Raw genomic sequence first — 27,500 nt, forward strand, 5'->3', positions numbered from 1 at the left:
TCCTGGAGAGTTCAGTCTCAGTCAGGTAGTCAGTACCACATGCAAGCATGTTACCCTCAGGTACATAGCGGTTCCATCCGAAGAAGGGAGGAAGGCACCATGCAAGAGTGAAAAGCCAAGTGCCAGCAATCCTCAACATGGCTCCACCAGATGTGAGAGGTTCAGCAGACACTCCCTTGACGATGACATTGTATCGGTCAGCAGTGATGAAGACCATGGACCAGATGGACACGCAGCCGAAGAAGGAACCGAAGAAGGCATAGATCTCACAGAAGAATGCTCCGAGAACCCATGTTCCCCAATAAGCATTGACCAGAAGAGGAGGAGTCATGGTGACCATCATGAAGAAGTCGGAGATGGCCAAGTTGACGACCAACAGGTTGGCGGGTGTTCGCAGACTCTTGGTATTCATGAATACCCAAATAACTACGAAGTTACCAGCTACAGATAATGTTCCCATGACAGTCATCCAGAAGCCGAGAAGTCCATACCAAAGAGGATTCATGGGAGGGAATTGATACCAGTGGGAGTGTACCATATGGAGCATGCTCTCTGGCACTGTATCTACCACTGTATAGTTCCCATAAGGATTGGTGGTTGGAAGGACAGTGTCCTGAACTGGACTGTTCCACGACGACATCTGTAATGATTTTTACAATGTAGATTATGAGTCAGTCATTGCAATATGATTGTTCAGGATTTTTTGAGTACTGAAGAGAATAGAAGGCTAAAGATTGATTGATATCAGTATAGACTACATGGAAACACAAAAATGAAAAGAAGAGAAAACATGACATATCTAAAAAGCTCATTTTATGCAAAATGGGTATAATGAGGAAGGACACAATAGGTTCAAGATCTTCAGACCTGAAGATTAAATGCAAGAGGATTGTGATACACAGACATATATGTAGTTATATTGATGCAGCATATCACAGTGTCCCATCGATACAACTAATATAAATATATGTACATATATATACATATATATATACACATATGTTTGTAGGTCTTCAGGTCGGAAAACCTTGAACCTATTGTCTCACCCTCACCCCTCAACACACGCACACACATGCACACAGACACAGACACACACAAAGGAGGGAGAGATCCGTATGTGAGATGTATTTACTTTATGAATTACCACTTTTTATTAACTTGGTATAGATGACCCTGTTTCCCCAATTCTATCGAGTTCAAGTTTTCACATGAATATTCGGTCAAAAAATACTTTCTAGAAGAAATTACCTTTATGACAAAAGATCTTTCCACCGAAGAAATTTCAGAATCGAACTACTTCGGCGAGAAGCACCTCCTCTCTGGCTGAGTCCCGCAAGGCAACTGGGAGTGCAGGTGTGCATGCGCCTCTTATATAGTCATGCGAGGCTTTGTACTTACATTATAAGATTACCGACTTCCTTCTTTTCCAACATTTACATACAAACACACACACGCACACACACACATGCACATATATATCTGTGCTTAAGTAATTTGCAATATTTTCTTTTTCGAAAGCAATGCTGAAAATGAACTTCGAGAGGGTATTTCATCCTACGGCTTTATTAAGAACAAATTTAGGAACTAAAAGATCTTTAGTCAGATGAACGTTGACCTAGTACTCATTAGCATTTAAAAAACAACAATTAATGTAAGCAAACAGGTGTCTGTATTTTTCGTACATTTCTTTCATATATCAGCGTGTTCGGTTAATGTCGGATTATATATACTAAGTATACATAAATTCATTTATTGATTTTAACAAAATTCTTGTATATGTAGCAAGAACAATTCCAGCCCTGAAGGATTCACATCTAAAATCCATGAATTTCATTTTCATCTCAATTCTATTTCGTTTAATTAATAAATGCCCGCATACAAAATAAAAAAGTGTGTAATGATGATTTTATATGACATTTTTGCATACTGCAGAGCTTTTCAAAATCAATATCTGTTAATATATTCAGTTATTTGACCTCTCCTTAATAGACATAATTTCTTTTATAAGAATCTAGTTGTTGACTTAAAATAGGCGTGTTTTATTGATGAAAGACCGCAGTTACCACTACCTTTGAAAATATTCATTGTCTTTCATTTCTCTCGGTCAAAAGGAAGGAGTTCAGCAGAATTTGAGTTAAGTTCAGATATTTTGTAATGCATTTTAGGCTGACTAGTCGTTTTGGCATGTAATTAAGATAAACGAAAATGTTTCAGAAGTTTTCCTGTTATTAGTAGAATGTAATGTAATGTAATAAATACTTCCGGTGTCTGTGCGTAAATTAATTTGTGTATTTTTGTGATTTTTTCGCTTACAACAATTTCTCGTTAGTAAGAGTATTGGCTTTTATTGTGGACGCTATATTGATTAAGTGATTTTTTTCTCTCTCTTGTTCATGATAATTTCAGTTCATGAACTTATATATATAAAAAAATGGACATTGTGAATAAACATAAGGTACCTCTGATATTATTTCTAAACAAGTGATAAATTCAGTAATGTATGTTAATGAAAATTTCGTACATACTGGTGCACACACACACATACATACACGCGCGCATACACACACATGTATAATGCATATGCATATATATAGATGTACATATGCACACACACACACACACACACACACACACACACACACACACACACACACACACACACACACACACATATATATATATATATATATATATATATATATATATATATATATATATATATATATATGTATGTATGTATGTATGTGCGCGCGTCTATGCGATTGTCTGTGCAGTATATGTATACATGTGTGTATGTATATATATTTACATATATACATATATATTTCACACACAAACATACACATACACATATATATGTATTTATATGTATATATATGTATATACATGTATACATGCATATATATATATTTCTACACATATATTCGTGTATGTATGTATATATGTATACACACACATATATATATATGTATGTATATATGATTATGCATATGTACATATACGTATATATGCATATATATGTACGTATTTATCTATCTATCTATATATCTATATATGTATATATATATATATATATATATATATATATATATATATATATATATATATATATATATGTCTGTGTGTATGTGTGTGTGTGTGTGTGTGTGTGTGTGTGTGTGTGTGTGTGTGTGTGTATGTATGTGTGTGCGTGTGTGTGTGAGTGCGTGCTTGCATATGTTAACTGTGAATATATGCATATATATATTTTTATATTTATCTGTCTATCGAACTTCCTGTATACTTATTTATGAATTTCTATGTTTGTAACACACCAATAGTTACACATAAACACACATGTGCGTTTGTGTATGTTTGTATCTGTGTTTTGTTTGTTTGTATGAATTTTATTCAACTTTCCATTGTTATCATCTTATGTTAAAAAGTGTTTGAAAACAGACGTATGAGTTAAACATTCATACTTCCTTCATTGCTATAAATATTTGAAGTTTTAGGTCTCCATCAAAGTCGAGTACTTCATGCTGGGAATTTTTATTGGAACAGTTACAAGGGATTCGGAGTAAGTTGCCTTGCACCATTAATAAGAAAGCATCTGCATCTTAAAAATGTTGCTTGTTTTTAGGCAGACTCAGCCTTCTCAGTGCTCTGGGCAGTGGCAGTGGATCCAGCGTCAGAACCACCATCTCGGCCTTCAGTAGCACAAGCAAGGCAAGGCAGCTTCTTCTCAAGGGCAGCTCGGTACTTGGGGTGGCTGATGGCGTACACGATGGGGTTGTAGACGGCGTTGGCCTTGGCGAAGACGGAGCCCCAGATGGAGAAAAGAGGAGTGACAATGGGCTTGTTGAACATGCCTCCCCAGTTGATGACGAAGTAAGGGGTCCATGCCACGAACCACAGGGTGACGGTCATGAGAGCAACCTTGCACAGACGGCATTCAGCAGAGGTCTTCTGGGCTTCCTCGCTTCTCAGAGACTTGACTCCCATCTTCTTGGCTTGTTCTCGCATTCCCTTCTCGTGAGCAGCAACAGCCTTGACGATGAAGGTGTAGCTGTAAATGATGTATGCAAGAGGGAAAAGATATACCCATACAGAGTAAACATAGAGATAACTCCTAGAGAGTTCAGTCTCCGTCAGGTAGTCAGTACCACATGCAAGCATGTTACCCTCAGGCACATATCGGTTCCATCCGAAGAAGGGAGGAAGGCACCAAGCAAGAGTGAAAAGCCAAGTGCCAGCAATCCTCAACATGGCTCCACCAGATGTGAGAGGTTCAGCAGACACTCCCTTGACGATGACGTTGTATCGGTCAGCAGTGATGAAGACCATGGACCAGATGGACACGCAGCCGAAGAAGGAACCGAAGAAGGCATAGATCTCACAGAAGAATGCTCCGAGAACCCATGTTCCCCAATAAGCATTGACCAGAAGAGGAGGAGTCATGGTGACCATCATGAAGAAGTCGGAGATGGCCAGGTTGACGACCAACAGGTTGGCAGGTGTTCGCAGACTCTTGGTATTCATGAATACCCAGATGACTACGAAGTTACCAGCTACAGACAATGTTCCCATGACAGTCATCCAGAAGCCGAGAAGACCATACCAGAGAGGATTCATGGGAGGGAATTGATACCAGTGGGAGTGTACCATATGGAGCATGCTCTCTGGCACTGTATCTACCACTGTATAGTTCCCATAAGGGTTAGTGGTTGGAAGGACAGTGTCCTGGACTGGACTGTTCCACGACGACATCTGCAATTAATTTTACAATGTAGAATATACGTTAAACATTATATGTCGCACACACGCTTATATAAGTATACAGAGGGTACTGAAAACACAGATATATACATAAATGAAGGAGGCATATGCGTATGTGAGATGTATTAATTCAGTGAAGCATTGAAAATTACTAAACGTTTTTTTTTTCTAGGCGAAGAAAGGTATTATTAGTATGAATGACCCTGAGTTTGCCAATTCTGACGTGGTCAAGTTTTCACATAAATAATACGTCAGAAAAAAAAAACATATTCCAGAAGAAATTACCTTTACGACAAAAGATCTTTCCACCGAAGAAATTTCAGAATCGAACTACTTCGGCGAGAAGCACCTCCTCTCTGGCTGAGTCCCGCAAGGTAACTGGGAGTGCACGTTCGCATGCGCCTCTTATATAGTCATGTGAGGCTTTGTATCTACATTATAAGATTATCGACTTCCTCGTCTTCCAGTACATACATACAGACATACATGTCTGTGCATGACTGATTTGTAATACTTCAAGTATATCTTTCCGAAGTTCTGACCCCGTTTCTGTTTCCTATGCTCTGTTATTAAGAATATCGAATGCTGGTAGATGAAAGATTATTATCCAGATGATCTTTGACCCGATACTGGTTAGTATTAATAAAAAAATATTTAATTATTCAGCCGTCTGTGTTTTCTTTATTCATTCTTTTTTAGGTAAAAAATATGTACCTGTGTGTTCTTTATTATCTAACCATGAATTAATTCAATCAACATTCATGTAATTGCATAAAAGGACTTTATACTTTATTTTTTTTCAATGTAATTTTTGGTCTCTTGATTAAATATTTTGATATGCAAGTCACCTAAAATCCATCTATTTTGACGGCAGACCGGTGAATTTCACCCAAATACAATAAATATAATGATTTGTTTCATAACTGTTATTATCCATAAAGGCTCTTGAGCTTAAATGTATCGTATAAGTATCATTTCATTCATCTAAATTTCCAGTAATGACATGAACATATGAACAACAACATAATGATGTGTTTTCAAAATATGTATATTTTGAATATATTCAACTGAACTATCTCCTTTTGTTGGTGATTTTATCCTTTCATTCTTATTAATTTCTTGTTTAAGGTCGACCAATGTTTGATTAGTGAACAGAGGTCATATTTGCCAAATGTTACGAATATATTGTCGATTGCGATTTTTCACAGCTTACGGAAAGTAAGCGAAAGGGATAAGGATATGATAAGAAATCTGTCCATTTTAGCAGAGTAAATGTATGCTGTTCTACCAATCTGCATTGCATATAATTTTAAAGAAAAGAAAAATGTTCAATGTTACTATCATTTTTAGTATTATATTATACTTTCATTGCTTAGTAATACAGATACACACATACATACACGTATTTTGTATGTATGTCTATGTAATTTTGTTTGTGATTTTGTGCTCTTTTAAAGAACCTTGTTATATATATATATATATATATATATATATATATATATATATATATATATATATATATATATATACATACATACATACATATATATATATATATATATATATATATATATATATATATATATATATATATATATATATAAAAGCATATTTTCACACCATTTTCTTTATATATCAATGTATATCAATACATAAGAACGCATACATACACATATATATACATACAAATATATATGCACACATGAATGCACACATAAACACGCACACACACACACACACATACACTTTGTGTTAATTGTATGTATATCTTATGTATATGTATGCATACACATACACACATGTATGTATAAATAATGAACACTTAAAGACACTCATAACATGCCAAACACAAAAATAAACAAATAAACAACAACAACAAAACACATACGTACAAATTTATGATAAGTATAATGGCCGAGATGTATATGAACAGATTATGTAAATATATATTTATGTATATATATTTATACATATAACATATATTTAAGTAGCTATATATTGATACAGGTTTTTCTCTTTCTAAGAAAGAATAGGAATTCACATTGATATGAGGAATATATTTCAATATTGTCGTATCTGTTTTAAAAGCATTTCATATATGCATTGTATTTACAGTATGTATTTTCTGTTTTTTTTTTTATACTTGAAAATGTAGGTTGTTAAATTCCAGGGTCAGATGCTGGGAGTTTTTATTCTAACTCAATAATAAGGGATTTGGAATAAGACTTCCAGTTTAGAAAAAACATGATGTTGGTTCCTTAGGCAGACTCGGTCTTCTCAGGGGTCTCAGTTGTAGCAGTGGATCCAGCGTCAGAACCTCCATCTCTGCCCTCAGTAGCACAAGCAAGGCAAGGCAGCTTCTTCTCAAGGGCAGCTCGGTACTTGGGGTGGCTGATGGCGTACACGATGGGGTTGTAGACGGCGTTAGCCTTAGCGAAGACGGAGCCCCAGATGGAGAAAAGAGGAGTGACAATGGGCTTGTTGAACATGCCTCCCCAGTTGATGACGAAGTAGGGGGTCCACGCCACGAACCACAGGGTGACGGTCATGAGAGCAACCTTGCACAGACGGCATTCAGCAGAGGTCTTCTGGGCTTCCTCGCTTCTCAACGACTTGACTCCCATCTTCTTGGCTTGTTCTCGCATTCCCTTCTCGTGGGCAGCAACAGCCTTGACGATGAAAGTGTAGCTGTAAATGATGTAGGCAAGAGGGAAAAGATATACCCATACAGAGTAAACATAGAGATAACTCCTAGAGAGTTCAGTCTCAGTCAGGTAGTCAGTACCACATGCAAGCATGTTACCCTCAGGTACATATCGGTTCCATCCGAAGAAGGGAGGAAGGCACCATGCAAGAGTGAAAGCCCAAGTACCAGCAATCCTCAACATGGCTCCACCAGATGTGAGAGGTTCAGCAGACACTCCCTTGACAATGACATTGTATCGGTCAGCAGTGATGAAGACCATGGACCAGATGGACACACAGCCGAAGAAGGAACCGAAGAAAGCATAGATCTCACAGAAGAATGCGCCAAGAACCCACGTTCCCCAATAAGCATTGACCAGAAGAGGAGGAGTCATGGTGACCATCATGAAGAAGTCGGAGATGGCCAGGTTGACGACAAGCAGGTTGGCAGGCGTTCGTAGACTCTTGGTATTCATGAATACCCAGATGACTACGAAGTTACCAGCTACAGACAATGTTCCCATGACAGTCATCCAGAAGCCGAGAAGACCATACCAGAGAGGATTCATGGGAGGGAATTGATACCAGTGGGAGTGTACCATATGGAGCATGCTCTCTGGCACTGTATCTACCACTGTATAGTTCCCATAAGGATTGGTGGTTGGAAGGACAGTGTCCTGGACTGGACTGTTCCACGTCGACATCTGCAATGAATTTTACATTGTTGATTATATAAACACATAGTGGTATGACGCACAAACGCTTGTATATGTATATCTATAGAATGGAATACACATATACAGTAAATGAGGGCGGCATATGCATATGTGACCCTATTTTCCCCAAATCTGATGAGTTCAGTTTTTCACATGAATAATCAGTCAGAAAAACAGCCATTCCAGAAGAAATTACCTTTACGATAAAAGATCTTTCCACCGAAGAAATTTCAGAATCGAACTACTTCGGCGAGAAGCACCTCCTCTCTGGCTGAGTCCCGCAAGGTAACTGGGAGTGCACGTTCGCATGCGCCTCTTATATAGTCATGTGAGGCTTTGCATCTACATTATAAGATTATCGACTTCCTCGTCTTCCAATACATACATACAGACATACATGTCTGTGCATGACTGATTTGTAATACTTCAAGTATATCTTTCCGAAGTTCTGACCCCGTTTCTGTTTCCTATGCTCTGTTATTAAGAATATCGAATGCTGGTAGATGAAAGATTATTATCCAGATGATCTTTGACCCGATACTGGTTAGTATTAATTAAAAAAAAATATTTAATTATTCAGCCGTCTGTGTTTTCTTTATTCATTCTATGTTAGGTCAAAAATATGTACCTGTATTTTCTTTATTATCTAACCATGAATTAATTCAATCAACATCCATGTAATTGCATAAAAGGACTTTATAGTTTTATTTTTAAAAATGTAATTTTTTGTCTCTTGAGTAAACATTTTTGATAATGTGTTTTCAAAAATACGTATATTTTGAATATATTCAACTGAACTATCTCCTTTTGTTGGTGATTTTATCCTTTCAATCTTATTAATTTCTTGTTTAAGGTCGACCAATGTTTGATTAGTGAACAGAGGTCATATTTGCCAAATGTTACGAATATATTGTCGATTGCGATTCCTCACAGTTTACGGAAAATAAGCGAAAGGGATAAGAATATGATAAGAAATCTGTCCATTTTAGTAGAGTAAAAGTATGCTGTTCTACCAATCTGCATTCCATATAATTATAAAAGAAAAAGAAAAATGTTCAATGTTACTCTCATTTTTATTATTATATTATAGTTTCATTGCTTAGTAATAACAGATACACACATACATACACACGTGTTTTGCATGTATGTGTCTATGTAATTTTGTTTGTGATTTTCTGCTCTTTTCTTCAACATTGTTTGTATTTTTTATATAAAAGCATAATTTCACACCATTTTCTTTATATATCTATATATAAGTCAATATATAAGAACGCACACACACACATATATACATACAAATATATATGCACATATAAATACACACATAAACACACACACACACACACACACATACACTTTGTGTTAATTGTATGTATATCTTATATATATGTATACATACACATGTACACACATATATGTATAAATAATGAACACATAAAGACACTCATAACATGCCACACATAAAAACAAACACACACACACAAATAAACAAAAAAACATACGTACAAATTTATGATAATTATAATGGCAGAGATGTATATGAACAGAATATGTAAATTTATAGTTATGTATATATATTTATGCATATAACATATATATATATATATATATATATATATATATATATATATATATATATATATATGTGTGTGTGTGTGTGTGTGTGTGTGTGTGTGTGTGTGTGTGTGTGGCTATATATTGATACAGGCTTTTCTCTTTCTAAGAAAGAATAGGAATTCACATTGATATGAGGAATATATTTCAATATCGTCGTATCTGTTTTAAAAGCATTTCATATATGCATTGTATTTACAGTATATATTTTCTGTTTTTTTTTTTTTACACTTGAAAACGTAGGTTGTAAAATTCCAGGGTCAGATGCTGGGAGTTTTTATTCTAACTCAATAATAAGGGATTTGGAATAAGACTTCCAGTTTAGAAAAAAACATGATGTTGGTTCCTTAAGCAGACTCGGATTTCTCAGGGGTCTCAGTAGTAGCAGTGGATCCAGCGTCAGAACCTCCATCTCGGCCATCAGTAGCACAAGCAAGGCAAGGCAGCTTCTTCTCAAGGGCAGCTCGGTACTTGGGGTGGCTTATGGCGTACACGATGGGGTTGTAGACGGCGTTGGCCTTGGCGAAGACGGAGCCCCAAATGGAGAACAGAGGAGTGACAATGGGCTTGTTGAACATGCCTCCCCAGTTGATGACGAAGTAGGGGGTCCATGCCACGAACCACAGGGTGACGGTCATGAGAGCAACCTTGCACAGACGGCATTCAGCAGAGGTCTTCTGGGCTTCCTCGCTTCTCAACGACTTGACTCCCATCTTCTTGGCTTGTTCTCGCATTCCCTTCTCGTGAGCAGCAACAGCCTTGACGATGAAAGTGTAGCTGTAGATGATGTAGGCAAGAGGGAAAAGATATACCCATACAGAGTAAACATAGAGATAGCTCCTAGAGAGTTCAGTCTCAGTCAGGTAGTCAGTACCACATGCAAGCATGTTACCCTCAGGTACATATCGGTTCCATCCGAAGAAGGGAGGGAGGCACCATGCAAGAGTGAAAGCCCAAGTACCAGCAATCCTCAACATGGCTCCACCAGATGTGAGAGGTTCAGCAGACACTCCCTTGACAATGACGTTGTATCGGTCAGCAGTGATGAAGACCATGGACCAGATGGATACACAGCCGAAGAAGGAACCGAAGAAGGCATAGATCTCACAGAAGAATGCGCCAAGAACCCACGTTCCCCAATAAGCATTGACCAGAAGAGGAGGAGTCATGGTGACCATCATGAAGAAGTCGGAGATGGCCAGGTTGACGACAAGCAGGTTGGCAGGCGTTCGTAGACTCTTGGTATTCATGAATACCCAGATGACTACGAAGTTACCAGCTACAGACAATGTTCCCATGACAGTCATCCAGAAGCCGAGAAGACCATACCAGAGAGGATTCATGGGAGGGAATTGATACCAGTGGGAGTGTACCATATGGAGCATGCTCTCTGGCACTGTATCTACCACTGTATAGTTCCCATAAGGATTGGTGGTTGGTAGGACAGTGTCCTGGACTGGACTGTTCCACGTCGACATCTGCAATGAATTTTACATTGTTGATTATATAAACACATAGTGATATGACGCACAAACGCTTATATATGTACATCTATAGAATGGAATACACATATACAGTAAATGAGGGCGGCATATGCATATGTGAGACCCTATTTTCCCGAAATCTGATGAGTTCAGTTTTTCACATGAATAATCAGTCAGAAAAACAGCCATTCCAGAAGAAATTACCTTTACGATAAAAGATCTTTCCACCGAAGAAATTTCAGAATCGAACTACTTCGGCGAGAAGCACCTCCTCTCTGGCTGAGTCCCGCAAGGTAACTGGGAGTGCACGTTCGCATGCGCCTCTTATATAGTCATGTGAGGCTTTGTATCTACATTATAAGATTATCGACTTCCTCGTCTTCCAATACATACATACAGACATACATGTCTGTGCATGACTGATTTGTAATACTTCAAGTATATCTTTCCGAAGTTCTGACCCCGTTTCTGTTTCCTATGCTCTGTTATTAAGAATATCGAATGCTGGTAGATGAAAGATTATTATCCAGATGATCTTTGACCCGATACTGGTTAGTATTAATTAGAATTTTTTTTTTAATTATTCAGCCGTCTGTGTTTTCTTTATTCATTCTATGTTAGGTCAAAAATATGTACCTGTATTTTCTTTATCTAACCATGAATTAATTCAATCAACATCCATGTAATTGCATAAAAGGACTTTATAGTTTTATTTTTTTCAATGTAATTTTTTGTCTCTTGATTAAATATTTTGGTGATTCGGACATTTTTGATAATGTGTTTTCAAAAATACGTATATTTTGAATATATTCAACTGAACTATATCCTTTTGTTGGTGATTTTATCCTTTCAATCTTATTAATTTCTTGTTTAAGGTCGACCAATGTTTGATTAGTGAACAGAGGTCATATTTGCCAAATGTTACGAATATATTGTCGATTGCGATTTCTCACAGTTTACGGAAAATAAGCGAAAGGGATAAGGATATGATAAGAAATCTGTCCATTTTAGTAGAGTAAATGTATGCTGTTCTACCAATCTGCATTGCAAATAATTATGAAAGAAAAAGAAAGATGTTCAATGTTACTATCATTTTTATTATTATATTATAGTTTCATTGCTTAATAACAACAGATACACACATACATAAACACGTGTTTTGCATGTATGTGTCTATGTAATTTTGCTTGTGATTTTGTGCTCTTTTATTCAACCTTGTTTGTATTTTTTTTTTTATAAAAGCATAATTTCACACCATTTTCTTTATATATCTATATATATATCAATATATAAGAACACACACACACACATATATACATACAAATATATATGCACACATGAATGCACACATATAACAGGCACGCACACACATACACTTTGTATTAATTGTATGTATATCTTGTATATATGTATACATACACATACACACATATATGTATAAATAATGAACACATAAAGACACTCATAACATGCCACACAAAAATAAACACACACACACACACACAAAAAAAAAACAAAAAAAAAAAACAAGCGTACAAATTTATGATAAGTATAATGGCAGAGATGTATATGAACAGAATATGTAAATTTATATTTATGTATATATATATATTTATATATATAACATATATATATGTGGCTATATATTGATACAGGCTTTTCTCTTTCTAAGAAAGAATAGGAATTCACATTGATATGAGGAATAGATTTCAATATCGTCGTATCTGTTTTAAAAGCATTTCATATATGCATTGTATTTACAGTATATATTTTCTGTTTTTTTTTATACTTGAAAATGTAGGTTGTTAAATTCCAGGGTCAGATGCTGGGAGTTTTTATTCTAACTTAATAATAAGGGATTTGGAATAAGACTTCCAGTTTAGAAAAAACATGATGTTGGTTCCTTAAGCAGACTCGGTCTTCTCAGGGGTCTCAGTTGTAGCAGTGGATCCAGCGTCAGAACCTCCATCTCGGCCTTCAGTAGCACAAGCAAGGCAAGGCAGCTTCTTCTCAAGGGCAGCTCGGTACTTGGGGTGGCTGATGGCGTACACGATGGGGTTGTAGACGGCGTTGGCCTTAGCGAAGACGGAGCCCCAGATGGAGAACAGAGGAGTGACAATGGGCTTGTTGAACATGCCTCCCCAGTTGATGACGAAGTAGGGGGTCCATGCCACGAACCACAGGGTGACGGTCATGAGAGCAACCTTGCACAGACGGCACTCAGCAGAGGTCTTCTGGGCTTCCTCACTCCTGAGGGACTTGACTCCCATCTTCTTGGCTTGTTCTCGCATTCCCTTCTCGTGGGCAGCAACAGCCTGAACGATGAAAGTGTAACTGTAGATGATGTAGGCAAGAGGGAAGAGGTAAACCCAGACGGAGTAGACATAGAGATAACTCTTGGAGAGTTCAGACTCCGTCAGGTAGTCAGTACCACATGCAAGCATGTTACCCTCAGGCACATAGCGGTTCCATCCGAAGAAAGGAGGAAGGCACCAGGCAAGAGAGGCAGCCCAGGTACCAGCAATCCTCATCATAGAACCACCAGATGTGAGAGGCTCAGCAGACACTCCCTTGACGATGACGTTGTATCGGTCAGCAGTGATGAAGACCATGGTCCAGATGGACACGCAGCCGAAGAAGGAACCGAAGAAGGCATAGATCTCACAGAAGAATGCGCCAAGAACCCATGTTCCCCAATAAGCATTGACCAGAAGAGGAGGAGTCATGGTGACCATCATGAAGAAGTCGGAGATGGCCAGGTTGACGACAAGCAGGTTGGCAGGCGTTCGTAGACTCTTGGTATTCATGAATACCCAGATGACTACGAAGTTACCAGCTACAGACAATGTTCCCATGACAGTCATCCAGAAGCCGAGAAGACCATACCAGAGAGGATTCATGGGAGGGAATTGATACCAGTGGGAGTGTACCATATGGAGCATGCTCTCTGGCACTGTATCTACCACTGTATAGTTCCCATAAGGATTGGTGGTTGGTAGGACAGTGTCCTGGACTGGACTGTTCCACGTCGACATCTGCAATGAATTTTACATTGTTGATTATATAAACACATAGTGATATGACGCACAAACGCTTATATATGTACATCTATAGAATAGAAAAACAGCCATTCCAGAAGAAATTACCTTTACGATAAAAGATCTTTCCACCGAAGAAATTTCAGAATCGAACTACTTCGGCGAGAAGCACCTCCTCTCTGGCTGAGTCCCGCAAGGTAACTGGGAGTGCACGTTCGCATGCGCCTCTTATATAGTCATGTGAGGCTTTGCATCTACATTATAAGATTATCGACTTCCTCGTCTTCCAATACATACATACAGACATACATGTCTGTGCATGACTGATTTGTAATACTTCAAGTATATCTTTCCGAAGTTCTGACCCCGTTTCTGTTTCCTATGCTCTGTTATTAAGAATATCGAATGCTGGTAGATGAAAGATTATTATCCAGATGATCTTTGACCCGATACTGGTTAGTATTAATTAAAAAAAAAATATTTAATTATTCAGCCGTCTGTGTTTTCTTTATTCATTCTATGTTAGGTCAAAAATATGTACCTGTATTTTCTTTATCTAACCATGAATTAATTCAATCAACATCCATGTAATTGCATAAAAGGACTTTATAGTTTTATTTTTTTTCAATGTAATTTTTTGTCTCTTGATTAAATATTTTGGTGATTCGGACATTTTTGATAATGTGTTTTCAAAAATACGTATATTTTGAATATATTCAACTGAACTATCTCCTTTTGTTGGTGATTTTATCCTTTCAATCTTATTAATTTCTTGTTTAAGGTCGACCAATGTTTGATTAGTGAACAGAGGTCATATTTGCCAAATGTTACGAATATATTGTCGATTGCGATTTCTCACAGTTTACGGAAAATAAGCGAAAGGGATAAGGATATGATAAGAAATCTGTCCATTTTAGTAGAGTAAATGTATGCTGTTCTACCAATCTGCATTGCAAATAATTATGAAAGAAAAAGAAAGATGTTCAATGTTACTATCATTTTTATTATTATATTATAGTTTCATTGCTTAATAACAACAGATACACACATACATAAACACGTGTTTTGCATGTATGTGTCTATGTAATTTTGTTTGTGATTTTGTGCTCTTTTATTCAACCTTGTTTGTATTTTTTTTTTATAAAAGCATAATTTCACACCATTTTCTTTATATATCTATATATATATCAATATATAAGAACGCACACACACACATATATACATACAAATATATATGCACACATGAATGCACACATAAACAGGCACGCACACACATACACTTTGTATTAATTGTATGTATATCTTGTATATATGTATACATACACATACACACATATATGTATAAATAATGAACACATAAAGACAATCATAACATGCCACACAAAAATAAACACACACACACACACACACAAAAAAAAAAAACAAGCGTACAAATCTATGATAAGTATAATGGCAGAGATGTATATGAACAGAATATGTAAATTTATATTTATGTATATATATATATTTATATATATAACATATATATATGTGGCTATATATTGATACAGGCTTTTCTCTTTCTAAGAAAGAATAGGAATTCACATTGATACGAGGAATAGATTTCAATATCGTCGTATCTGTTTTAAAAGCATTTCATATATGCATTGTATTTACAGTATATATTTTCTGTTTTTTTTTTTATACTTGAAAACGTAGGTTGTAAAATTCCAGGGTCAGATGCTGGGAGTTTTTATTCTAACTTAATAATAAGGGATTTGGAATAAGACTTCCAGTTTAGAAAAAAAACATGATGTTGGTTCCTTAAGCAGACTCGGTCTTCTCAGGGGTCTCAGTTGTAGCAGTGGATCCAGCGTCAGAACCTCCATCTCGGCCTTCAGTAGCACAAGCAAGGCAAGGCAGCTTCTTCTCAAGGGCAGCTCGGTACTTGGGGTGGCTGATGGCGTACACGATGGGGTTGTAGACGGCGTTGGCCTTAGCGAAGACGGAGCCCCAGATGGAGAAAAGAGGAGTGACAATGGGCTTGTTGAACATGCCTCCCCAGTTGATGACAAAGTAGGGGGTCCACGCCACGAACCACAGGGTGACGGTCATGAGAGCAACCTTGCACAGACGGCATTCAGCAGAGGTCTTCTGGGCTTCCTCGCTTCTCAGAGACTTGACTCCCATCTTCTTGGCTTGTTCTCGCATTCCCTTCTCGTGAGCAGCAACAGCCTTGACGATGAAAGTGTAGCTGTAAATGATGTATGCAAGAGGGAAAAGATATACCCATACAGAGTAAACATAGAGATAACTCCTAGAGAGTTCAGTCTCAGTCAGGTAGTCAGTACCACATGCAAGCATGTTACCCTCAGGTACATATCGGTTCCATCCAAAGAAGGGAGGAAGGCACCATGCAAGAGTGAAAGCCCAAGTACCAGCAATCCTCAACATGGCTCCACCAGATGTGAGAGGTTCAGCAGACACTCCCTTGACGATGACGTTGTATCGGTCAGCAGTGATGAAGACCATGGACCAGATGGACACGCAACCGAAGAAAGAACCGAAGAAGGCATAGATCTCACAGAAGAATGCGCCAAGAACCCATGTTCCCCAATAAGCATTGACCAGAAGAGGAGGAGTCATGGTGACCATCATGAAGAAGTCGGAGATAGCCAGGTTGACGACAAGCAGGTTGGCGGGTGTTCGCAGACTCTTGGTATTCATGAATACCCAGATGACTACGAAGTTACCAGCTACAGACAATGTTCCCATGACAGTCATCCAGAAGCCGAGAAGACCATACCAGAGAGGATTCATGGGAGGGAATTGATACCAGTGGGAGTGTACCATATGGAGCATGCTCTCTGGCACTGTATCTACCACTGTATAGTTCCCATAAGGGTTAGTGGTTGGAAGGACAGTGTCCTGGACTGGACTGTTCCACGACGACATCTGCAATTAATTTTACAATGTAGAATATACGTTAAACAATATATGTCGCACACATGCTTATATTATTGAAAACACAGACATACACATAAATGAAGGAGGCATATGCGTATGTGAGATGTATTAATTCAGTGAAGTATTGAAAATTACTATAAGTTTTTTTCTATGCGAAGAAAGGTATTATTGGTATGAATGACCCTGAGTTTGCCAATTCTGACGTGGTCAAGTTTTCACATGAATAATCAGTCAGAAAAAAAAACAAACATATTCCAGAAATTACCTTTACGACAAAAGATCTTTCCACCGAAGAAATTTCAGGATCGAACTACTTCGGCGAGAAGCACCTCCTCTCTGGCTGAGTCCCGCAAGGCAACTGGGAGTGCACGTTCGCATGCGCCTCTTATATAGTCATGTGAGGCTTTGCATCTACATTATAAGATTATCGACTTCCTCGTCTTCCAATACTTACATACATACATACATGGCATGACTGATCTGTAATACTTCAAATATATCTTCCCAAAGTTCTGATTTTTTTCCTATGTTAAGTTATTAAAAATACCGAATGCTGGTAGATTATTTAGATTATTTATTTATTTATTTATCTATTTAGTAGGTTATTTAGATGACCTTTGACCCGACACTAGGTAGTATCAATCGAAACCTTATTCAAATATTCAAGTATCTGTGTTTTCTTTATTAATTCTCCTTAAGCTCAAGAATACGTACCTGTATTTTTTATTATCTCACCATAAATAAATTAAATTAACATATAATTGCATAAAAAGACTACATACTTTTATAAGAAAGAAATGTAATTTTTGGTCCCTTGATCAAATCTTTTGATATGCAAGTCACCCATTAATCTATTTTGACGGGAGATCAGGGAATATCATCTAAGTACAATCAATATAACGATTTGTTTAATAAATGTTATTATCCCTAAAGGTTCATAAGCTTAAAGGTATTGTCTGTCTATAATTTTATGTATCCAAATTTCTAGTAATAGTTAAAACATATGAACAACAGACAACATAAAGATATATCAAAAAGATGATTCGGACATCTTTGATAATGTAAGGGTTTTCAAAATGTACATATTTTGAATTTATCAACTGAACTATCTCCGTTTGTTGATAATTGCATTCTTTCAATTCTATTAATTTCATGCTTGATTTAAGGACGACCAGTATTTCATTGTTGAACAGGTCATATTTGTCAAATGTTATGAATATATTCATCAACTGCGATTCCTCCCAGTTTACGGAAAGTAAGCGAAGGAGATATGATAACGATAGAAAAATATTTCCATTATAGTAAAAGGCGTATGTTTTACCAACTGCACTGCATATAAATCTAGAAGAAAAAGAAAAATGTTTCACTATTATTATTTTCACTATTTTACTTCCATGGCTTAGTAATGACAGATACACACATACGCACGTGTTTTGTATGTATGTGTAATTTTATTTGTGATTTTGTGCTCTTTTATTGAATCATATTTTTGTTTGTATATACAGGCAGTATTACACATTATTTATCTCTCTATATATATCTATATATATGAATATATAAGAAGACATCTATATATGCATGCATACATAAACACATTATATATATATATATATATATATATATATATATATATATATATATATATATATATATATATATATATATATATATTATATATATATATATATATATTATATATATATATATATATATATATATATATATATATATATATATATATATATATATATATATGCACACACACACACACACACACACACACACACACACACACACACACACACACACACACACACACACACACACACACACACACACACACACACACTAGACAAATAACATATTACACACAAAGGAACACATGCATACATACATATATATCTATTCAAGTATATACAGATGTAATGGCAAGAATGTATATGGGTAGAATATGTATATGTATATTTATGTATATATATTTATATATGTGATAATAAACACGTTCATGTGTTTTTATTTCTATGCATGTTTTTGTCATTATATTTCTTTTTTCTAATGAGAATGATATCTATTTGAATATCTGTGAATATATTTCAATATTTTTTTCATATCTGTCGTAAAATAATTTCTTACATACGTTGTATCTACAGTACACACACACACACACACACACACACACACACACACACACACACGCACATATATATATATATATATATATATATATATATATATATATATATATATATATATATATATATATATATATATATACTTGAAAAAGTAGGCTATTGTTAAATTCGGGGTTAGATGCTGGGAGTTTTTATTTCAAGTCATTAATAAGGGATTCGGACCAGGATTTTCATTTAAGAAAAATATGGTGTTGGTTCCCTAGGCAGACTCGGTCTTCTCAGGGGTCTCAGTAGTAGCAGTGGATCTAGCGTCAGAACCTCCATCTCTGCCTTCAGTAGCACAAGCAAGGCAAGGCAGCTTCTTCTCAAGGGCAGCTCGGTACTTGGGGTGGCTGATGGCGTACACGATGGGGTTGTAGACGGCGTTGGCCTTGGCGAAGACGGAGCCCCAGATGGAGAAAAGAGGAGTGACAATAGGCTTGTTGAACATGCCTCCCCAGTTGATGACGAAGTAGGGGGTCCACGCCACGAACCACAGGGTGACGGTCATGAGAGCAACCTTGCACAGACGGCATTCAGCAGAGGTCTTCTGGGCTTCCTCGCTTCTCAGAGACTTGACTCCCATCTTCTTGGCTTGTTCTCGCATTCCCTTCTCGTGAGCAGCAACAGCCTTGACGATGAAAGTGTAGCTGTAAATGATGTATGCAAGAGGGAAAAGATATACCCATACAGAGTAAACATAGAGATAACTCCTAGAGAGTTCAGTCTCAGTCAGGTAGTCAGTACCACATGCAAGCATGTTACCCTCAGGTACATATCGGTTCCATCCAAAGAAGGGAGGAAGGCACCATGCAAGAGTGAAAGCCCAAGTACCAGCAATCCTCAACATGGCTCCACCAGATGTGAGAGGTTCAGCAGACACTCCCTTGACGATGACGTTGTATCGGTCAGCAGTGATGAAGACCATGGACCAGATGGACACGCAACCGAAGAAAGAACCGAAGAAGGCATAGATCTCACAGAAGAATGCTCCGAGAACCCACGTTCCCCAATAAGCATTGACCAGAAGAGGAGGAGTCATGGTGACCATCATGAAGAAGTCGGAGATGGCCAAGTTGACGACAAGCAGGTTGGCAGGTGTTCGCAGACTCTTGGTATTCATGAATACCCAGATGACTACGAAGTTACCAGCTACAGACAATGTTCCCATGACAGTCATCCAGAAGCCGAGAAGACCATACCAGAGAGGATTCATGGGAGGGAATTGATACCAGTGGGAGTGTACCATATGGAGCATGCTCTCTGGCACTGTATCTACCACTGTATAGTTCCCATAAGGGTTAGTGGTTGGAAGGACAGTGTCCTGGACTGGACTGTTCCACGACGACATCTGCAATTAATTTTACAATGTAGAATATACGTTAAGCATTATATGTCGCACACATGCTTAATTATTGAAAACACAGACATACACATAAATGAAGGAGGCATATGCGTATGCGAGATGTATTAATTCAGTGAAGTATTGAAAATTACTATACGTTTTTTTCTATGCGAAGAAAGGTATTATTGGTATGAATGACCCTGAGTTTTTCAATTGTGACGTGGTCAAGTTTTCACATGAATAATCAGTCAGAAAAAACAAACAAACAAACATATTCCAGAAATTACCTTTACGACAAAAGATCTTTCCACCGAAGAAATTTCAGAATCGAACTACTTCGGCGAGAAGCACCTCCTCTCTGGCTGAGTCCCGCAAGGCAACTGGGAGTGCACGTTCGCATGCGCCTCTTATATAGTCATGTGAGGCTTTGCATCTACATTATAAGATTATCGACTTCCTCGTCTTCCAATACTTACATACATACATACATGTGCATGACTGATCTGTAATACTTCAAATATATCTTTCCAAAGTTCTGATTTTTTCCCTATGTTAAGTTATTAAAAATGCCGAATGCTGGTAGATGAAAGGTTATTTAGATGACCTTTGACCCGACACTAGTTACTATTAATCGAAACCTTATTAAGATATTCAAGCATCTCTGTTTTCTTTATTAATTCTCCGTAAGCTCAAGAATACGTACCTGTATTTTTTATTATCTCACCATGAATAAATTAAATTAACATACATATAATTGCATAAAAATACATACTTTTATAAGAAAAAAATGTAATTTTTGGTCCCTTGATCAAATCTGTTGATATGCAAGTCACCCATTAATCTATTTTGACGGGAGATCAGTGAATATCATCTAAGTACAATCAATATAACGATTTGTTTAATAAATGTTATTATCCCTAAAGGTTCATAAGCTTATAGGTATTGTCTGTCTATAATTTTATGTATCCAGATTTCTAGTAATAGTTAAAACATATGAACAACAGACAACATAAAGATATATCAAAAAGATGATTCGGACAACTTTGATAATGTAAGGGTTTTCAAAATGTACATATTTTGAATTTATCAACTGAACTATCTCCGTTTGTTGATAATTGCATTCTTTCAATTCTATTAATTCCATGCTTGATTTAAGGACGACCAGTATCTCATTGTTGAACAGGTCATATTTGTCAAATGTTATGAATATATTCATCAACTGCGATTCCTCCCAGTTTATGGAAAGTAAGCGAAGGAGTTATGATAACGATAGAAAAATATTTCCATTATAGTAAAAGGTGTATGTTTTACCAACTGCACAGCATATAAATCTAGAAGAAAAAGAAAAATGTTTCACTATTATCATTTTCACTATTTTACTTCCATGGCTTAGTAATGACAGATACGCACATACACACGTGTTTTGTATGTGTGTAATTTTATTTGTGATTTTGTGCTCTTTTATTGAATCATTTTTTTGTTTGTATATACAGGCAGTATTACACACTATTTATCTCTCTATATATATCTATATATATGAATATATAAGAAGACATCTATATATATGTATGTATACATAAACACATTATATATATATATATATATATATATATATATATATATATATATATATATATATATATATATATATATATATATTATATAAATATTATATATATGATATATGATATAATAATATATATAGATATAATACATGTATAATATATATATATATATATATATATATATATATATATATATATATATATATATATATATATATATATATATATATATATATGCACATACACAAACACACACAAACACACACACACACACACACACACACACACACACACACACACACACACGCACAAACACACTAGACAAATAACATATTACACACAAAGGAACACATGCATACATACATATAAATCTATTCAAGTATATACAGATGTAATGGCAAGAATGTATATGGGTAGAATATGTATATGTATATTTATGTATATATATTTATATATGTGATAATAAACACGTTCATGTGTTTTTATTTCTTAGCATGTTTTTGTCATTATATTTCTTTTTTCTAATGAGAATGATATCTATTTGAATATATATGAATATATTTCAATATTGTTTTTTTCGTATCTGTCGTAAAATAATTTCTTACATCCGTTGAACCTACGGTATATATATATATATATATATATATATATATATATATATATATATATATATATATGCTTACTTGAAAAATTAGGCTATTGTTAAATTCGGGGTTACATGCTGGGAGTTTTTATTTTAAGTCATTAATAAGGGATTCGGACCAGGACTTTCATTTAAGAAAAATATGGTGTTGGTTCCTTAGGCAGACTCGGATTTCTCAGGGGTCTCAGTAGTAGCAGTGGATCCAGCGTCAGAACCTCCATCTCTGCCTTCAGTAGCACAAGCAAGGCAAGGCAGCTTCTTCTCAAGGGCAGCGCGGTACTTGGGGTGGCTGATAGCGTACACGATGGGGTTGTAGACGGCGTTGGCCTTAGCGAAGACGGAGCCCCAGATGGAGAACAGAGGAGTGACAATGGGCTTGTTGAACATGCCTCCCCAGTTGATGACGAAGTAAGGGGTCCACGCCACGAACCACAGGGTGACGGTCATGAGAGCAACCTTGCACAGACGGCACTCAGCAGAGGTCTTCTGGGCTTCCTCGCTTCTCAGAGACTTGACTCCCATCTTCTTGGCTTGTTCTCGCATTCCCTTCTCGTGAGCAGCAACAGCCTTGACGATGAAAGTGTAGCTGTAAATGATGTAGGCAAGAGGGAAAAGATATACCCATACAGAGTAGACGTACAGATAGCTCCTGGAGAGTTCAGTCTCAGTCAGGTAGTCGGTACCACAGGCAAGCATGTTACCCTCAGGTACATATCGGTTCCATCCGAAGAAGGGAGGAAGGCACCATGCAAGAGTGAAAAGCCAAGTGCCAGCAATCCTCAACATGGCTCCACCAGATGTGAGAGGTTCAGCAGACACTCCCTTGACGATGACGTTGTATCGGTCAGCAGTGATGAAGACCATGGACCAGATGGACACGCAACCGAAGAAAGAACCGAAGAAGGCATAGATCTCACAGAAGAATGCTCCGAGAACCCACGTTCCCCAATAAGCATTGACCAGAAGAGGAGGAGTCATGGTGACCATCATGAAGAAGTCGGAGATGGCCAGGTTGACGACAAGCAGGTTGGCGGGTGTTCGCAGACTCTTGGTATTCATGAATACCCAAATGACAACGAAGTTACCAGCTACAGACAATGTTCCCATGACAGTCATCCAGAAGCCGAGAAGACCATACCAGAGAGGATTCATGGGAGGGAATTGATACCAGTGGGAGTGTACCATATGGAGCATGCTCTCTGGCACTGTATCTACCACTGTATAGTTCCCATAAGGATTGGTGGTTGGTAGGACAGTGTCCTGGACTGGACTGTTCCACGACGACATCTGCAATGAATTTATGATATAGAGTGTGCACTAAAATGTAGAAATGTGTTTATCCAGACTTTACTGTGCGTGAGTACAGACATATTAGTAAATAGTTAAACAAATGTGTACCTACAAAGACATACAAACATACACGCATTACCTTTACAAGATGTTTTCAACGAAACCGAAGAAATTTCAGTAGTGAACTACTTCGGTGTGTGGCACCCTCTCTGGTTGAGTCCCGCAAGGTAACTGGGGATGCAGGTTTGTATGCAGCTCTTATATAGTCAGCTGAAGCTTTACATTATAAGATTACCGACTTCCTGGTCTTTGAATTGGTATCTGGTAACCTTTAGCCTCGGACATCATACCGTATCTATCTTTTTTCCCATTTACACGTGCATCTGGATATATGAATATGCAGATTTTACGAGGATTAGGAATTTTTATGGTGAAAAACAGCCATACATGGTCGGCTGTGGCTTAAGGGTCATAGTTTCTCAAATTTTATGAACAGTCATACTTTAGAAAATAAATGAATAAACAAGAAATATTTAACTCATCAATGAACCCACAATGTTCAGGCAAACAATACTATCGTAGGCATGAATACTCTAATCATGCTAGTGTTACGGTTATATCTCATATATCAGTATGCATATCTAAAGGTAATTTCTTCATCAAGGTATGCATTGTTATCTTCAAGGTATGCAGTGTTTCAGATATAGTCTAATCTGAGAAAAATACAGAGCGCTATTATAGAGTTTAGCTTTCCTTAACTTCAAACAAGAATGGCAGTGACAAATCATATACATGTAGATGATTGTGTAGCCTTTTACACCAGGAAATATATGGCCTAGAATGCCCTCCTTACTCAAAATATGAGGTTAAGTCAGGATAAAGTTCAAGGATAACTAGTATCTCTCTCATTGCAGTCTGGAACAAGCTTTATCACTGTTTTAAGATAATTCAAGCAAATTTGAGGTCGTGTAACACAATTATTATATATATATTTCTAAAGATTTTTTTCGCTCTCTATGCGCACATACATGTGGATATGGAAGAAAAACCCACAATGCACAAACTAGATTTATTGAGGAAAGTGAGACAATAGTTTCGGAATCGAGGACGATTCCGAAACTGTTGTCTCACTTTCCTCAATAAATCTAGTTTGTGCATTGTGGGTTTTTCTTCCATATTATCAACATGGTATTGTGTTTTTCATTGCACATATAGATATGTTCATGTATATGGTATATACACATATTAATATACTGTATATATACATGTGTATTTATATACATAAAAACAAATACACATATACATGTATATGTTTACAGAGACAGACAGACACACACACGCGCGCACACACACACACACATGTCTTTGTTTTTGTCGGTTTTTTAAATATACACGTATATATGTATGCATACAAATATATATATATATATATATATATATATATATATATATATATATATATATATCTGTGCACATATACGTGCATATATATATATATATATATATATATATATATATATATATATATATATATATATATATATATATGTAAAGACATGTATATATAGATATATACATATATATGCATATATATACATACATACATAAACACACACATACACACATATTTTTTGGCCCATTAACCAAGACTGCAGAAAGTATTTTTGATTACATGGTTGTATTTTTCTTCATCTAATAGTCAGTGTGCCAATCCTGCCTCATTTTATTCGTTCATCATCAACTTTCTGTTAATCAGTTTTATATAATGTATTAAATCTATTATTGAAACGTAGAAACTTTGTTACTTGCGTGTTATTGATACTATAATGACAAATGGGTTACAAAGAGAGTCCTCAATAGGTCACAGTTTGTTCGTTCAGTATTGTACCTACTTAGCATCCTACCTCCACTAGCTCCTTGCAGATGACGGGAATTGATGAAAGCATGAGTATTCATACCCCGGATCTGGCAAACTTTTGTGCGTTTTCAATACATATAAAATATTAAAAATAAAACATATATGTCATACTGGCTTCAATGAGGTAGAGGTACAGTAAATTAAAATCATATGGTCAATGCTGGGAGTTTTTATTATATCTACAAGGGATTTTCGACATGGGATGCCATTTTCATTGGATCTTACAATAGATATTCCAATAACGAGTTTCTTTTTTAGGCAGACTCGGCCTTCTCAGTGCTCTGGGCAGTGGCAGTGGATCCAGCATCAGAGGCACCACCGTCTCTACCCTCAGTGTTGCAGGCAAGGCAAGGCAGCTTCTTCTCGAGGGCAGCTCGGTACTTAGGATGGCTGATGGCGTACACAATGGGGTTGTAGACGGCGTTGGCCTTGGCGAAGACGGAGCCCCAGATGGAGAAAAGAGGAGTGACAATGGGCTTGTTGAACATGCCTCCCCAGTTGATGACGAAGTAGGGGGTCCATGCCACGAACCACAGGGTGACGGTCATGAGAGCAACCTTGCACAGACGGCATTCAGCAGAGGTCTTCTGGGCTTCCTCGCTTCTCAGAGACTTGACTCCCATCTTCTTAGCTTGTTCTCGCATTCCCTTCTCGTGAGCAGCAACAGCCTTAACGATGAAGGTGTAGCTGTAGATGATGTAGGCAAGAGGGAAAAGATATACCCACACTGAGTAGATGTAGAGATAACTCCTAGAGAGTTCAGTCTCCGTCAGGTAGTCAGTACCACATGCAAGCATGTTACCCTCAGGTACATATCGGTTCCATCCGAAGAAGGGAGGAAGGCACCAAGCAAGAGTGAAAAGCCAAGTGCCAGCAATCCTCAACATGGCTCCACCAGATGTGAGAGGTTCAGCAGACACTCCCTTGACGATGACGTTGTATCGGTCAGCAGTGATGAAGACCATGGACCAGATGGACACGCAGCCGAAGAAGGAACCGAAGAAGGCATAGATCTCACAGAAGAATGCTCCGAGAACCCATGTTCCCCAGTAAGCGTTGACCAGAAGAGGAGGAGTCATGGTAAGCATCATGAAGAAGTCGGAGATGGCCAAGTTGACGACTAAAAGATTGGCAGGTGATCTTAGAGCTTTAGTTGTCATGAATACCCAAATGACGACGAAGTTGCCTGCCAGGGATAGCGATCCCATAACAACCATCCAAAAGCCGAGAAGTCCATACCAGAGAGGATTCATGGGAGGGAACTGATACCAGTGAGAGTGTACCATATGGAGCATGCCCTCTGGTACTGTATCTACCACTGTATAGT

At 37.1% G+C, this 27,500-nt stretch overlaps 9 protein-coding genes across 9 annotated transcripts in view; all 9 read right to left on the reverse strand.

The window, feature by feature from the left end:
- Positions 1–1,345, reverse strand: part of LOC113815173 (rhodopsin) — a 1,928-nt gene extending 583 nt beyond the window's left edge. The window contains exons 1-2 of the mRNA XM_027367255.2: positions 1,249–1,345; positions 1–640 (exon numbers count right to left, since the gene is read on the reverse strand). The exon at positions 1–640 is cut by the window's left edge and continues 583 nt beyond it. Of these exons, the coding sequence (XP_027223056.2) occupies positions 1–640 (640 nt within the window). The 5' untranslated portion in view covers positions 1,249–1,345. The remainder of the gene's footprint in view (positions 641–1,248) is intronic.
- Positions 1,346–3,515: 2,170 nt separating this feature from the next.
- On the reverse strand, positions 3,516–5,145 carry LOC113818656 (rhodopsin-like). The gene is made up of 2 exons (XM_070135631.1): positions 5,044–5,145; positions 3,516–4,749 (listed from the first exon to the last, which is right to left on the reverse strand). The coding sequence occupies exon 2, from the start codon at positions 4,747–4,749 to the stop codon at positions 3,619–3,621; it is 1,131 nt and encodes a 376-aa protein (XP_069991732.1). The 5' UTR covers positions 5,044–5,145; the 3' UTR covers positions 3,516–3,618.
- Positions 5,146–6,930: 1,785 nt separating this feature from the next.
- LOC113818618 (rhodopsin-like) lies at positions 6,931–8,458 on the reverse strand. The gene is made up of 2 exons (XM_070135632.1): positions 8,356–8,458; positions 6,931–8,147 (listed from the first exon to the last, which is right to left on the reverse strand). The coding sequence occupies exon 2, from the start codon at positions 8,145–8,147 to the stop codon at positions 7,017–7,019; it is 1,131 nt and encodes a 376-aa protein (XP_069991733.1). The 5' UTR covers positions 8,356–8,458; the 3' UTR covers positions 6,931–7,016.
- A 1,578-nt stretch (positions 8,459–10,036) lies between these two features.
- LOC113803940 (rhodopsin-like) lies at positions 10,037–11,570 on the reverse strand. Its single transcript, XM_070134782.1, has 2 exons — positions 11,462–11,570; positions 10,037–11,251 (listed from the first exon to the last, which is right to left on the reverse strand). Exon 2 carries the CDS (start codon positions 11,249–11,251, stop codon positions 10,121–10,123), a length of 1,131 nt encoding a protein of 376 aa, XP_069990883.1. The 5' UTR covers positions 11,462–11,570; the 3' UTR covers positions 10,037–10,120.
- Positions 11,571–13,075: 1,505 nt separating this feature from the next.
- LOC113818621 (rhodopsin-like) lies at positions 13,076–14,512 on the reverse strand. Its single transcript, XM_070134781.1, has 2 exons — positions 14,404–14,512; positions 13,076–14,292 (listed from the first exon to the last, which is right to left on the reverse strand). Exon 2 carries the CDS (start codon positions 14,290–14,292, stop codon positions 13,162–13,164), a length of 1,131 nt encoding a protein of 376 aa, XP_069990882.1. The 5' UTR covers positions 14,404–14,512; the 3' UTR covers positions 13,076–13,161.
- A 1,498-nt stretch (positions 14,513–16,010) lies between these two features.
- LOC138865308 (rhodopsin-like) lies at positions 16,011–17,611 on the reverse strand. Its single transcript, XM_070135633.1, has 2 exons — positions 17,507–17,611; positions 16,011–17,229 (listed from the first exon to the last, which is right to left on the reverse strand). Exon 2 carries the CDS (start codon positions 17,227–17,229, stop codon positions 16,099–16,101), a length of 1,131 nt encoding a protein of 376 aa, XP_069991734.1. The 5' UTR covers positions 17,507–17,611; the 3' UTR covers positions 16,011–16,098.
- Positions 17,612–19,547: 1,936 nt separating this feature from the next.
- LOC113815195 (rhodopsin-like) lies at positions 19,548–21,150 on the reverse strand. The gene is made up of 2 exons (XM_070134783.1): positions 21,045–21,150; positions 19,548–20,763 (listed from the first exon to the last, which is right to left on the reverse strand). Exon 2 carries the CDS (start codon positions 20,761–20,763, stop codon positions 19,633–19,635), a length of 1,131 nt encoding a protein of 376 aa, XP_069990884.1. The 5' UTR covers positions 21,045–21,150; the 3' UTR covers positions 19,548–19,632.
- Positions 21,151–23,036: 1,886 nt separating this feature from the next.
- Positions 23,037–24,499, reverse strand: LOC113818622 (rhodopsin). The gene is made up of 2 exons (XM_027370812.2): positions 24,395–24,499; positions 23,037–24,252 (listed from the first exon to the last, which is right to left on the reverse strand). The coding sequence occupies exon 2, from the start codon at positions 24,250–24,252 to the stop codon at positions 23,122–23,124; it is 1,131 nt and encodes a 376-aa protein (XP_027226613.2). The 5' UTR covers positions 24,395–24,499; the 3' UTR covers positions 23,037–23,121.
- A 1,827-nt stretch (positions 24,500–26,326) lies between these two features.
- Positions 26,327–27,500, reverse strand: part of LOC113818623 (rhodopsin-like) — a 1,622-nt gene continuing 448 nt past the window's right edge. Inside the window, exon 2 of the mRNA XM_070135635.1 lies at positions 26,327–27,500. This exon is cut by the window's right edge and continues 61 nt beyond it. Coding sequence (XP_069991736.1) covers positions 26,428–27,500 — 1,073 coding nt within the window. The 3' untranslated portion in view covers positions 26,327–26,427.

This window comes from Penaeus vannamei, chromosome 20, assembly GCF_042767895.1.
Source record: "Penaeus vannamei isolate JL-2024 chromosome 20, ASM4276789v1, whole genome shotgun sequence".
Taxonomy (NCBI): domain Eukaryota; kingdom Metazoa; phylum Arthropoda; class Malacostraca; order Decapoda; family Penaeidae; genus Penaeus; species Penaeus vannamei.